Source organism: Primulina huaijiensis, unplaced genomic scaffold, assembly GCF_012295235.1.
Source record: "Primulina huaijiensis isolate GDHJ02 unplaced genomic scaffold, ASM1229523v2 scaffold29509, whole genome shotgun sequence".
Taxonomy (NCBI): domain Eukaryota; kingdom Viridiplantae; phylum Streptophyta; class Magnoliopsida; order Lamiales; family Gesneriaceae; genus Primulina; species Primulina huaijiensis.
Window position 1 is genome coordinate 174152 of NW_027357014.1, and position 13766 is coordinate 187917.

The 13766-nt window shown below is 31.7% G+C and overlaps 2 protein-coding genes and 1 long non-coding RNA gene across 3 annotated transcripts; 2 read left to right on the forward strand and 1 right to left on the reverse strand.

The window, feature by feature from the left end:
* Positions 1–500: 500 nt before the first annotated feature.
* LOC140967877 (uncharacterized) lies at positions 501–1074 on the reverse strand. Its single transcript, XR_012173656.1, has 2 exons — positions 895–1074; positions 501–737 (listed from the first exon to the last, which is right to left on the reverse strand). It is a non-coding gene; the product is annotated as an uncharacterized lncRNA (long non-coding RNA).
* Positions 1075–8233: 7159 nt separating this feature from the next.
* On the forward strand, positions 8234–8924 carry LOC140967863 (uncharacterized). Its single transcript, XM_073428630.1, has one exon. The coding sequence runs from the start codon at positions 8340–8342 to the stop codon at positions 8841–8843; it is 504 nt and encodes a 167-aa protein (XP_073284731.1). The 5' UTR covers positions 8234–8339; the 3' UTR covers positions 8844–8924.
* Positions 8925–10524: 1600 nt separating this feature from the next.
* On the forward strand, positions 10525–13733 carry LOC140967906 (membrane-anchored ubiquitin-fold protein 3-like). Its single transcript, XM_073428690.1, has 4 exons — positions 10525–10716; positions 10972–11206; positions 12591–12761; positions 13384–13733. The coding sequence occupies exons 2-4, from the start codon at positions 11077–11079 to the stop codon at positions 13437–13439; spliced, it is 357 nt and encodes a 118-aa protein (XP_073284791.1). The 5' UTR covers positions 10525–10716; positions 10972–11076; the 3' UTR covers positions 13440–13733.
* Positions 13734–13766: the final 33 nt, after the last annotated feature.

A 13766-nucleotide genomic window follows, 5' to 3' on the forward strand; every position in this document is an offset into this window, starting at 1 on the left:
TTTTGTTTTATCAAAAAACATACTACAACATCAAAATTAGTTACTATAAATCTCTCAACTTTATTAATATAGTATAGATATAAAATAGCTACAATCCGACGAACTTTGTATTAAATGAGCAAGATAAATTTTGGAAGAAATTATTAGTTGGCCTAATTGATTTTTGGCGTGAAAGATTAATTAGGTTAAAATTTTAATTATTTTTCGTTTCGGTTTTTGAATATGTATATCGTAGGATGAGTTTTGGCTAATTTGTTTCCTATCCTTCGCATACACAAAGAAACAATCGGTGTATTCTTGTCGAGATGAAGTATCATAAAAACTAACGCTTAACTAAAATCTTTGAGCATCTAATTCCATATATTAAAAATATTAAAATAACCTCGAACAAAGGTATATAACAAAAAATAAAAATTCATAAAAAAAATATTTAAATTATTAATCATATCTCAATTCATATTATTGTTAAATCAATATCCCTGAAATAAAAGACATTAAAATTCTACAAACTTAATATTTTTATTTAAAAAATGACTTGCTAGCCTAATTGTTCTGCATCCAACTTCAGCATTCATACTCGCATTTACAGGTATAATTCTCACAAGTTGTATCAAAAAATTCTAAAGTATTCCATAGGTCTGAGCATAATACTAAGCAGAACTCTTCACTATCGCAATCTATATCATCTACTTTCTTGAAACACTGCGGGAGTTCGTATGAAAGACGCGATCTTCCTCCTGCATATATACATGTATATATATATATATAGAGAGAAATTTAATGTAAAGTAGATAGGGTTTCGAAATACGACAATCGTCTTCCAGAAAACTTACCCAAAATAAAAGAAATTTACATAATAGTCGCTTGCATAAGAACAAGGAAAACAAGAATTACCTGAGGTTAAAGAAACAAGGAAAAGCATCACCAAAGCGAGGGTCAGAATCTTCGCCATGTGCTTAATTTTGGCTCAATTTTTTTAATTTCTACCAACGAAATAGGAGAGGGAGCTCGTTGTATTGCTAATCTATATATTGGACTCTTTGTAAATATTGTACCTTATCAAATGATATTACGATATATGTTAAAATATTTTAAAATTGGTTAATCTTTGTTTTCCAATAGATAAACTTAGATCAGATGCTCTCTTTTAGTTTTAGCATATTTTTTTAAATTAAATATCTGTTTGTTTTTTAGGTATTTTATTCTTTTGATAATTTTATAAGTTTCGTATCTTTATTAAATCTCAATATATATTAAGTATATTATTATTGAAATATTTATATAAAATGATATGACCTAATCATCAACTTATCGCATTTGAAAAAATAGTCGAATTGACTATTTTCTCAACATAAATCTGAAGGTTAAAATAAGATCAATTGAGTAAGATATTATAGTACAGAAGCTGGTCTCTAATGCGGGCAAACGTGAATGCAATGCTACTATCTTCTTGTTTTTATCTTTCAATTTTTTCCAAACAATTATCATCATCATCATCAGAGTTTTCATTCAATTATCCCCACANAATTACATTTTTGTTCATATTTATAGATATTTGCCAATTTAAATGATATTATATCTATATCTATTCATATATATTTGAATTTTAGTCATGTATCTATAATTTATATTTTTTTGAATTCAAATTTAAACTTGAGCCCTAGATGCATGTTTCAACTTTCAATCAACAAATATGATTCCACCTTTGTTCAAGGTTTCATATTCACACACACACACACACACACACACACACACACACACAAGGAATTCATTATTTTAAATTATATTTCATTTCAAGTAACAAATAGAGCCACTTTTAGGCATCCGATACAATATGTGGTCCACATTCATACTCGCAATCACAAGTATAATCTCGACAAAAAATATCAACAAGTCTTCCAGAAAACAATCTGTTGCATACTCCCACGCAAACATCAGCGGCATCGCATGGTACCAGTGTAATACGAACACACGGGCGCGGACGATCACCTGCATACATAAATATTAACAATATTAACGGAGTATCGATTTTTGTAACTAAAAATTCTCAAAAATAAAATGTCATATATAGAGTATAAGCTGATTTTGGAAGGCCGTAGATTCCCAGCTTCAGAACTGCTTTCTTGTTCTTCTTGCTTTCGTTAGATGATCATCAGTTAACCAAGCAGCATGCGGTTGGTTCTATGAATGATTGTGAAGGTAGAGTTATACCCCACTTCTTTTTTTTTTTTATATATATATATATAATTATGGCTGACATTTAGTAATGGATTTGAATTGCCTTCAGAAATAAAAAAATTACCTGAAGTAAAAGAAACCAAGAAAATCACAACCAGAAACAAAGGTAAAATCTTTGCCATGCTCTTTGACTTCAATTGCTTTTTTAATCTCTAACATTACACTTTCACGTTCAATTTATACTTGCAATTCTCTATTATGTCGTCAATCTATATTGAATTCTAATATGAATTTGTTTCTTATCGTAATACTACGATGCGGTCAAGATATTCTACTTAATATATTGATGATATGTCCCTATTGAGTGTATTTCTTAATGTGAATTTGGACCAAAGGTCACCCCGTAATGATTATTCGACAAATTTTGTGGACTACCATATTAAACTTTCTCAATTCATAATATGTAAATTTAATATCTTTAATATATGTGTGTGTGTGTGTGAGTGTGTGTCGTAACTTAATTTAATTTTTCCATCCCATTTCAATTTAGAGTACATAGGTCTCTTGTGAGACGGTATCACGAATCTTTATCTGTGAGATGGGTCAATCATACCGATATTCACAATAAAAAGTAATACTCTTAGAATAAAAAGTAATATTTTTTTTCATGGATGACCCAAATAAGAGACTCGTCTCACAAAATACGACCCGTGAGACCGTCTCACATAAGTTTTTGCTTTCAATTTAACAGTGAAACTGAGATGCTGCGATCTTGTTTATTTGGAATTTTTCAAATTAAATTACTAACATATTAATTACTTGCATAGTCAATTATTCGAAACATACTTATTAACTACAACAAAAATGGCTTTTCGCAGCGCACAAATTCACTTTTTGCGGCGCACATTGCACGCTGCAAAGTTGCAAGCTGTTGAAAGTTCAAGATTATCCGCGGCGTGCTTATAATACAAATATCCGCAGCGTGCGGACGCTGTTGATAATCATAGCATAACCGTCGCTAATTAGCGACGGTTTTCACATTCCGTCGCTAATATTAGCGACCGTTTTAAAATTCCGTCGCTCTTTAGCGAAGGGATATTTTAAAAGACCGTCGCTACACTGCGACGGTGTTTCAAAAATCCCGTCGCTAATTAGCGCCCGAAGTAAAATAACTGTCGCTATTTTAGCGACGGTTTATGTCAACTCCGTCGCTAATCTTGTTATTACAATAAAAAAATTACGTTTATAATTTAACAAATCTTAAAAAAAACGTACACTATAATAACAATATTCATCTTAACTGACACTTAAAAATTTACAAAAAATTGAAACAAAAAAACGTACCTTAAATCGAAACTTAAATCGACTAAGAGAGAAATTTTTCAAGTGTTCTGAAGTGGTGTGGGAAGAAATGGTTCGACTGGAGATATTTAAAGACAATTGGCGACGGTTTTGGTTTTACCATCGCTCTTAGCAACGGTTTTGTATTAAATCGTCGCTAATGACGACGGTTGTTAATTTGTCGCTAATAGCGACGTACTTATACCGTCGCTATTAGAACCGGTTATAATATAACCGTCGCTAATTTGAATTTTGCGACAGTTGTATTAACCGTCGCTAACGTTAGCGACGGTTTTACTTAAACCGTCGCTAATATAGCGACGGTTTTAAAGAACCGTTGCTAATATAAATATTGCGTCGGTTTTCAGAAAACCGTCGCTAAATATTTACGGCGCACGTTTACATACACGCTGTCGTTTATATAATTTTTTAACGGTACACATAAACGCACGCTGCGGATATAGTAATATTCGCAGCGTGCTTTTAATGCACGTCGTTAATACTGTCAAGTGCAATAATATCAACAGCGCACATATGAGTGCACGCCGTTAAAAGTAATATTCGCAGCGTACTTTTAATGCACGCCGTTGATGACGTGCTGCGGAAAATCATTTTTCTTGTAGACATCTAAATCTATATCTTTCTTTCCATATATTTTGTTAACAAATATAATTTTATTTCATAATTCATTTAATCGTTACACCATATTATAATCTCATGGTGTAGATAGAGTATCAACTTTCAAATTATGGAATTAATATCCAATAAATGCATGTTTCGTATATGTGATAATTAATTGGAATCAGGAATTCGATCGATTGGACATATTCTTGTATTTAACTAAAATATTTTGCTAATGATAATAATTATTATCGAAGATTAATGCATTTGTACCATTAACGTTTCTTGAGATTAATAATATTCCAACATGTACATGCTAGATCGTGAATTAGAATTTCGAATTAATAATTTGTAAAAAAATTGTTCTGTTCGGCCGTCTTCGGTTTGATTATTGTTAATTTACAATCCGCCACCAAAAATAAGTGTGTAGGGTTGGTAATTTCCCAACCCATAAAAAAAACAGGTCGGACCGTCCAATTAACTCGTTTTAACATATCTAATCTTATGTACTTGAACTCTATCTCGGATTCACAATCTGGGACGAATTTAGAATTAATAGCACGTAAAAGAAATTCCCGACTCGTCATTGAGTCCGAAAGTGTATGCAAACAGGCACATTCGGATATAATCCTATTAGTTGCAACTTACAAGGATCAAATTGGTTAAACTGACACCGGTGGAAATCACCATGATATTTCACGAATTAACGTTATTTTTTAAGATCGATAACTATAAAAAAAACTTAAATTTTTTTCAGTATACCATGAACTGTTGATTTTATTATCAAATTAATATATTGACTATTAAAAATATTTTGACTCATACATTTAATTTATTATATATATTATATTTACTCAAAATATAAGCTAAAAACCATTTTTATATTGGGTTGATCTCTCGAGACCTGACCTCTCGACAAGTCAATCACCGACTAAGATCTGATCTTCCATCAAGTATCACGATTTTCACCAACATCAAGGATTTTATGGTAATTGTTCTATGTTGGGTTGCTAAAATGCTAGCAATCTTGATTTTGATTATAACTAAACTTGTTATTGTGTGTTAACATATTTCGTTATTTATATAGTTGATAGATTTCAAATTGAAAGATTTGAGAAAATATAACTATAATTTAGTCAAGTTAGAAATCTGGTTAGTTGAAGTATTTCAATGATATCTCATTGAAATGAAAAAAGCAAAATTGCTGAACAGAACGCAAATTGATACAAGTCATACCTCAAACCGGATTGACTAATTTGGCTGTTATCTAGGCAAAATAGTAGATGCAAAACCGAGTTGGATAACATAGATGCAACTGTCAGCTAGACATGAGCTGTTATGGTATTTTGGTCATATCTTTTAGCTCATTTATAAAAATAGAATGATTCAGTATGCATTTTGAAGCTAACACAATGATCTGCGCAAATTATCTTACTAAGTAGATGCCCATATAAGATCTTAAACGGTGAAAATTGATATGAAATTTCTCGTTTTGCACTTAATGAATCACGAGTTTAAGATTGTATATAGCCTGATATTTTGAGTATATATCTCTCATAATAACTCAAAATTGAGTGATTCTTGATTATTTAGAAATGTAAGATAAATGATTATAATTTTTATATTCATCACTTTGCTCAAAAATCGATGAATCAAGTGTTATAATCAAGATAAAAGAACAGCTAGACTTTGACCAACTCCAGTCAGACAAGACCACATCTAGCTGCAACTAGACTTGGACCAACTTCAGTCGGACCGGATTACATAGAGCCATAGCTAGACTTGGAACAACTCCAACCGGACCAGCTAGACATATCTAGCCACACTCAGCATAAAAACAGCCCGATATTAAAAATGGTTAGAAACTCAACTATGATCGTTTAAATGTCATAAACCGTACATAAACTTTTCAAACAGTCACATTCTTGTATATAATGTCTATATCATTTTTGGAAGTCATAAATACAACACTTTGTAGATCAAACAATAAGTTTTTTTATGGGGATTAAAAGGATGGGCAAATTATAAAAGAAAAAAGAAGTTAGACTGAGAACAAGCCCAAGAAGTGACGTGTGAAGATAAGCTTTAAAAGATGGATCGTCCACAACAAATCAAATTTTTAGAACACTCTTTTGTGTTCAAAAATAGAATAAAACATCATTTGAATAGATGTCACTCATACAAAGAGAGAGGTGTTTAATAGAATAGTTGATAAAGAGTCTTTGTATATAGACATTAAAAAATGTGCTTGTATTGAGTTGCATGAATTGTCGTCCGAGCCATAGTGGATGCTTGTAGTTTTGATTAAGAAAGATATAAGCCTTAAGTCGAACTGTACTGTTACAAAAATTTGTAAAACCAAAGTCTTCTAATGAAATTATTTTTAAGTGGAATACTGAGTGACGTAGGAGTTGTTAATATCCGAATATCCATAAAAAAATTTGTACATCTTTATTTATCGTATTTAATTATTGTTGTAGTTTTGGTAGGAATTGCTGAAACATTTTATGTGTTCTTCCAAACACTAAAATATTGTGTACAAAGTATTTGATAAAATACTTCATCCAAAACGTTTTTATATATTCAACTTGCATTTTTTTCAATTGTTTTACAAAATATTTAATCGAGTTTTAAAGAGTTATATTTGAGTTTCTTCCGCTCAATTTATAACCAAATTCGAAATGATATCTTGATACTCAGTTCATTTTTAACATTTCAAAAACGAGCTATTGTAGCTCATATTTTGCAAGAATTTTTAAAAGAGTTCATTCATCCTCTCTAAACGCTTTTCAGATTTAACAATTTGACATATTACCGTAAAATTACAAATATTTTTAAATTAACCCAAAATTTAATTCTTTAACCTCCTCCACATGAAAAAGGATTACCTCAAACTATTCACGACAGACTAAAAAATATAAAACTTTTAATGCTTAATATAATTTATATTTTAAACTTTATAATAAAAGTATATTGTTATATAAATAAAAGTACTAGGCTTACACAACACTACAACAGGTGTACATTGACAAATAATATTATAATTATATATAGGAAAGAAAGCAAAAACTTGTGTGAGACAGTCTCACGGGTCGTATTTTGTGAGACAGATCTCTTATTTGGGTCATCAATGAAAAAATATTACTTTTTATTATTAATATCGATAGGGTTGACTCGTCTCACAGATAAATATTCATGAGATCGTCTCAAAAGAGATCTACCTTAGGAAGAAAGTACAATAAAAGTACGTTATTTTATAAATAATAATGATATGGTCACATGCACATGTTAACATCTAATATGAATGAAATTAGAAATACTTAATTTTAAATTACTCAAATTAAAATTAAAAGTCCAATAATATTATAATCAATATTTGATGCAGATTATTTTCTCTAATTTGTGTGTAATGCTCGGGAAAAAAAAACATAAGATTGTGGAGATGGTATATTGCCAGACCGTCTAACGGGTCTATATTCATGAGAGGAGTTGATCCGACTCATATCTAATATGAAAAGTAACATTTTTTACATAAAAAAATAATTTTTTTCATGAGTTGAAGATTCGTCTCATAAAATTGTCATGTGAGACGTTCTTAGAAGTGTTTGTTGTGAGAGAAAAATTATATATACCAGACATAAAAATTATGTAAAATCCAGGCGTGTATTTCTTTTGGATTATAATTAACAAATAAGATGAAATTAATGTGTAGTGCACACTGTACACTGAACCTAACTATGCCATTAATACAACGTATTTTTTTGACAAAATTAATGCTAATTACTTGGCTCTGTAACGAGTAAATTTCCCCATTTTTCCCTTGATATGTAACTTAACTATATTAAGTACTTGTTTTTTTAAAAAAAAACCAAATAAATTTATAAAGAACATTATATATTAATGTACTCCAAATCGAAATTAATTCAAATATTATCCCAATTACCAAATCCAAAAATCACCCCCATTTCCCGGTGATGCATATTACTATACCATTAGCTGTCAATGCCACTCTCTCTCTGTATTCAATACAATACATCTGTACTCTTTCTTCTCCAATTTTTCCTGCATATATATATATATATATATATATATATATGAATCAATGGCCCCAACCTCCATGCACAAACAAGACCATTCAACTGAATTCTCCCCATTTTTTCAATTTTTACCCCTTCTTTTCCTGATGCGTAACTGCCCGGATGGGTGATTTTCTTGATTGCGTAGGGTTGGAGAGCTGCGTCGATCTCAAACCCGATGTAGAAAGCCCAAAAACGTGCGGCGGTGGGGCATGTATCCGTCGTAGGAGCGAAGTGGCTGAGAAAGGGTACCCGCCGCCGATGCATCACGCGGCTTGGGTGATGAGGAAGTATTGTACGAGTGATGGGAGGTTGATAATCAAAGAAGAGAAACCCGAGCGAGGCGAATATTTCGAGGTTCATCGGTGCAATGGACGACTCGTACTGAATCTTGTACCGCTCGACGACGACGTTTCTGACGAGCCACCACCTTTCTCTGAGGAAGGATGCGAAGAGGAAGAAGTTGTGGATGATGAAAGTTCAGGTGACAGAATCGACGGTGGGAATGAAGGGATCGAGAAAGGAGATGATCGGACGGTGGAAGAAGCGGTACCGGAGTGCTTCAATGGTAACAGTTGCAGTGGGTTTAGGGTCGCAGTGCCGGCGTTTAAGGCTGTAATCACATAAGCATCATTTTTGTTTTTGTTTTCTTTTATTTTTCGATTTTTAATTTTTTGATTTTTTTCCCCTTGAGTTGAATAATTTTTTAGATACCTTTTTCAATATTTTTTCTTCTTTCATAATTTGGTGTTTTAATTTTCATTATACAATTATTATTTCCATATAACTATATAGTAAGACACAGTTAAATTAAATTAGATACACTATAAAAAAATATTAATCTCACAACATATAATTTTAAATAACAAGTCATATTTCACGCAAGGAATTGATGGGAAATGGAAACCTTGTCTAGTATATTTTATTGAAAAAATCATAATATTATGCATGCAGCAATATATGTAATTAAAGTAAAATAATGTTAATACAACAAACCATCAAGAAAAATTCATCGTGAAGTTATAATTAAATTCAAATTTTTAAAAAATAAATTTTAATTTTAAATAGACTGACTAGAACAATATAGAATTAAAAGACCTGAGAATAAAAACATCATACATTATAGCTTTAGATAATGTTTATATTATTTGAATATTCATGTTTTTATAGTTTATCGAATAATTTTGTATCACTTGTTTGAAATTCCGACCACCATTTTCGGGAGAAGAAAGATTCGAATTTGCTAAATCCAATTTCTACGAATCTTGATTTGTCAATCGTTCATCCACGAGACAATGATTGATATGTAATTTGGTATATAAAATAATATAAGTTTGAACTTTGAATAGATGGTTATTTAATTAATTCCGATCAAATTAAAGATATTACGCTTTTGTTTGGTGTCGATATGTGGGATAAATACGTTTGATAAAATCCCAGCAAATCATTTGAATTCCCAGAAAATACAATCGATTTCGAAACAGTCTTAGTTTAATAAAATCCTCCAAATACTAATTTTGTTTTAAAACTCATTCCATCAAATATTTGAAACGATATCTACAAATTTAATCAAAATTTGGAATTTATATCTTATCAATTACGTGGTTAAGTTAGAGTTGTCAAAATAGATTATGTCTATCGAGTTGAGTCACCTTTCTTGTTGGGTTGATAATTTCTTGTCTCGCCCAAAATACGACTCAACCCCGACAAAATGTTGTCTTATGGTAGATTGAGGGTCAACCCGCCCAAACCCATCAAATATGATTAAAAATTAGCGGGTTGACAATCTCTCAATCTGTCCAAATAACGTGCTGTCGTCGCCCTGTCAAATGACGGGTTGTGACAGGTTATGAGTTGGTTGTCCTACCCTGATATCTGTTTTGCCAATTCTAGGTGGAGTCATGAATATGTTGAATTCATCATATATATATATATATACATATATTAATGATCATTCACATACAATGTATGCATATATATTAAAATTTTGTATTAAATATTTTTTTGTGAAAAATATATGTTATATTAAAATTAAAAGGTATAAAAATGGTTTTGTATAATAGATTTTTATGTTATGAATGATATGATAGTTCAAAATTAAAAAATATAGATAAAGATAAAACATATATATTAGTTATAGATGAAATATAAATTTACTAAATATGTTTTTATGATTTTTTTAATTAAAAACACACCTTAAAGATNTTTGAATCAAAATTTACGAGCTCCAAGTGTTCACTGAACGTGTAAATAGTGTCATTATTGCTTTTCATACAGATTCAGGTAAATAGCAGTAGAATCTTACTTGGTCTTCTTCCATTATTGGATCCTCTTTGGTTTTTAACAATTTCATCATTTCCACATCATCCAATAAAAAATACCTTTCATCCAACAAGAACTTTCTCCTTTCATCTGGCGAGGGCTTGATTTTTCTTTTAAGTCTGCGTTACCATTTCTTTCTCAGAATCCTCAGGCCCAAAAAGAAAAACTAAAATCGGTGGTAAAAAATCTTTCGATTTTTTGTTGTCTTTGATGTCACCACGCAGTTTGTAGAGTCAAAAAATATTTCCACAAATCTAATCAAGCAATATGGTTGTTTTATTGCTAAAATCTAGTCAGTTTTGATCTGGGGACTCGATTATTTTTGCAGCTGACTGAAAGAAAAATTGATTAGAGTGTTGAAAGTTTTGTACTTTTTGATTGACCGAGCAAGATTCATAGGATATTCTACAAGTTCTGATCTGGGTTTTTTTAGGTGTGTTCTGAATTTCTTGAACTGCGTTTTGTGAGGCGCTGCGGTTGATTTGGTTTGTGGGTTACAAGTATTTTTGAGGTTATACTTGGTTGTAAGATTTGATACATGGCTGTGGATGAATTGGTTGACCTCAAATTCAGACTAGCTGATGGTAGTGACATTGGACCAAGCAAATATAATTCATGTGCAACTGTGGCATCCTTGAAGGAGAAGATTGTCGCACAATGGCCCAAAGGTTGTCTTTTTTTTTTATTTATGTTTATATTTTGGCTATTTTTAATGAAGATAAGGTTGATTATTGTGCAATTTGTTCTAGTTCTAGATTGTTTGTGATTTTAGTTGGTCTTTAGTTCTATGTTTCATGTGGACACTAGTAGATTTGTTCATTAACTGGAGCTAAGGAGTTTAGTTTTTGATACTGAAATTTTGGCATGTCCCATGGGACAATACAGACTGGAATTTTTAATATTTTTTCGTTTTATAATAGCTGTATTACGTATATATCCTGAAAATATTTTCGTCTTCCTTTGTTTTTAGTTACAAGTGTATAGATCCAATTTATCTCAATTCAGTTTCTTGATTTTGAATATCCTTTTTTAAAGGAGCTAGAAATATAAAAAATGACTGTTCTAATGGGAGCTATTTTAAAGGGGATAGATATATGTGACAGGCATTAACTTCTTGGTTTAAATTCCATTAATTTCTCATTCGAACACAAAATTTATTTCATGACAGATCCTAGTATTTCTGCCATGGGTAAATGGGACTTCTGATAAAGTTATCCGTTACAATTTCGTGCCAAGACGAAGATACATCCCTTTCCCTGTCATTTTCCACCTATGTTGTTCTTCTATCAAGGACCGCATCAATCAGTAGGCTTTGATATGGTCTCACCGTAGGTATCTGGATCTTTTCCAGTCAGACAACTTTCTACCGCCTTGTTATCTCGCATCTTAGATCAAAGCATAAGCTGGTCAATCATCAATCATCAAATCTTTTATCGATTCCTTATTTTTTAAAAACCTCTTAGGGACATCATATATTAATCTCAATTTTTCCTCCTTTGAGTATCAGTGCCGGCACTGAATGTGAATGAGTGATAACCCCATAGGATAGAGGCATACTTAAAAATTAGAGTAATTTATGACATTACTTAATTGCAAAACAGCACTTCATATGAAAAAGATTTTAAGACCTGAAATCTCTCTTCAAATTAAATGAAGACTCCTTGGAGTATCGCTCAACTCATCCTTTCTGGTGTGGGGTATTCACCCTTGAATATCAATGCTTGTAGGCCTAGAATTTGTTTATTTTGACAGTTTTTTTTTAAAGGTGGAATCTTCCTTACACTTCGCCTTGTCTTCTCTCTGTTTTCCTTCTCACTACAAAAGCCATTTTGATGTCCATTTAAGCACAAGCATTAAAATATTTCTTTTTGAGCTCACTTCCTTCCATTTCTGGGAAGGAGAAGTTGAAAGGTGGTAGTGGGAAGTGATAGTAAATGTTTTTTCACTAGTTCAATATGTTATTAGTTTCTTTCTTATTCTAAATTTAGTGTTGGATTTGTTGTGATCTTTATTTCTCTGTGATGATGTATCATACTTACATTTGAAATGCAGATAAAGAAAACGGACCAAAATCCGTAAACGACATAAAGCTCATTAATGCGGGAAAAATACTGGAAAATAATAAAACACTTGGTGAATCGCGAGTTCCAATTAGTGAAGTTCCCGGAGGTGTCATCACCATGCATGTTGTTGTGCGACCTCCTCTTCCAGACAAAAATAGTGGTAATAATAAACACTCACATTTTTGTTGTAAAATTTTCAAATCTTATTATTCTATCATGCATGTGTAAAAGCATTCACCTTGGAAAAGAAGGATCATGCGATTCATGATTTGATAATGTTTATTTATTTTGAGTTGTCGACATCAAAACATAAGTCCAACCTCTTGAGACTTTGCTTGTTTTAAGCACTATCTTGCATGATTATTTCTGACGAGAGTGTGATTTGGGCATATAATTTTTTTTACGAAAAAAGTCCTCCAGTTGATTGTTGATGATTGGCGGCCATGCTTGAGTAACAGGAACATGTAATATATGACTGTTTTGACATTTATGTGGGTCAAAATATCTTGTGCGATCCATATATGGCCGAAAGCCGAACTGTAGTCACCCACTCTCATACGACAGACTGAAGAGTTGAGGCAAGCTGGCACATATAAGAGTTCGAGCGTGGAAATGTGAGGCACTGTTAGATTTGGATTGGACAATATGAATTTCTCGCATCTTTACCGTGAATTTGATACACTTAACCCTAGAAACTCATGCTATTTATTGGAAATTTTAGGCCCTTGTATGATATTCTATAGACATACTATTGACTAATATTGAAGGTGCTCTTGTTACAGATAAGCTGCAGGATAACTCGAAGAAGAATGGCGGATGTGCATGCTCCATCTTGTAACCTACAAGTCTTCTTTATCTATTGTGCTTCCCTATACGTTTGCATCTCCTGAAGTTACTGGATTTCATTCAGAAGCATTGCACGTGTTTAATAGATTCATTCACAAGTTATAGGCTTACCGGATTATCGTCCTACAGTATCGAGTTTGGATGAAATATCATGCAATTATGTTGGCATTTTAAGAAGTAGACAGAAGTTGAGTCTTGTCCAAGGTTGAATTGTGTTGTTTCTTGATTTTTTTTTAATATATAGCATTTGTTTCAGAAGTGTGGATATCTTTTCCAGGCATGTTAATAAGATTTGCTGACTTATTTACTCATATGTTGA

Coding starts and splice junctions, on each gene's coding strand:
- LOC140967906 (XM_073428690.1), top strand. CDS start 11,077: ATGGCTGTGGATGAATTGGTTGACCTCAAATTCAGACTAGCTGATGGT. Junction 11,207..12,590: donor TGTCGCACAATGGCCCAAAG/GTTGTCTTTTTT, acceptor TTTGAAATGCAG/ATAAAGAAAACGGACCAAAA. Junction 12,762..13,383: donor TCTTCCAGACAAAAATAGTG/GTAATAATAAAC, acceptor CTCTTGTTACAG/ATAAGCTGCAGGATAACTCG.
- LOC140967863 (XM_073428630.1), top strand. CDS start 8,340: ATGGGTGATTTTCTTGATTGCGTAGGGTTGGAGAGCTGCGTCGATCTC.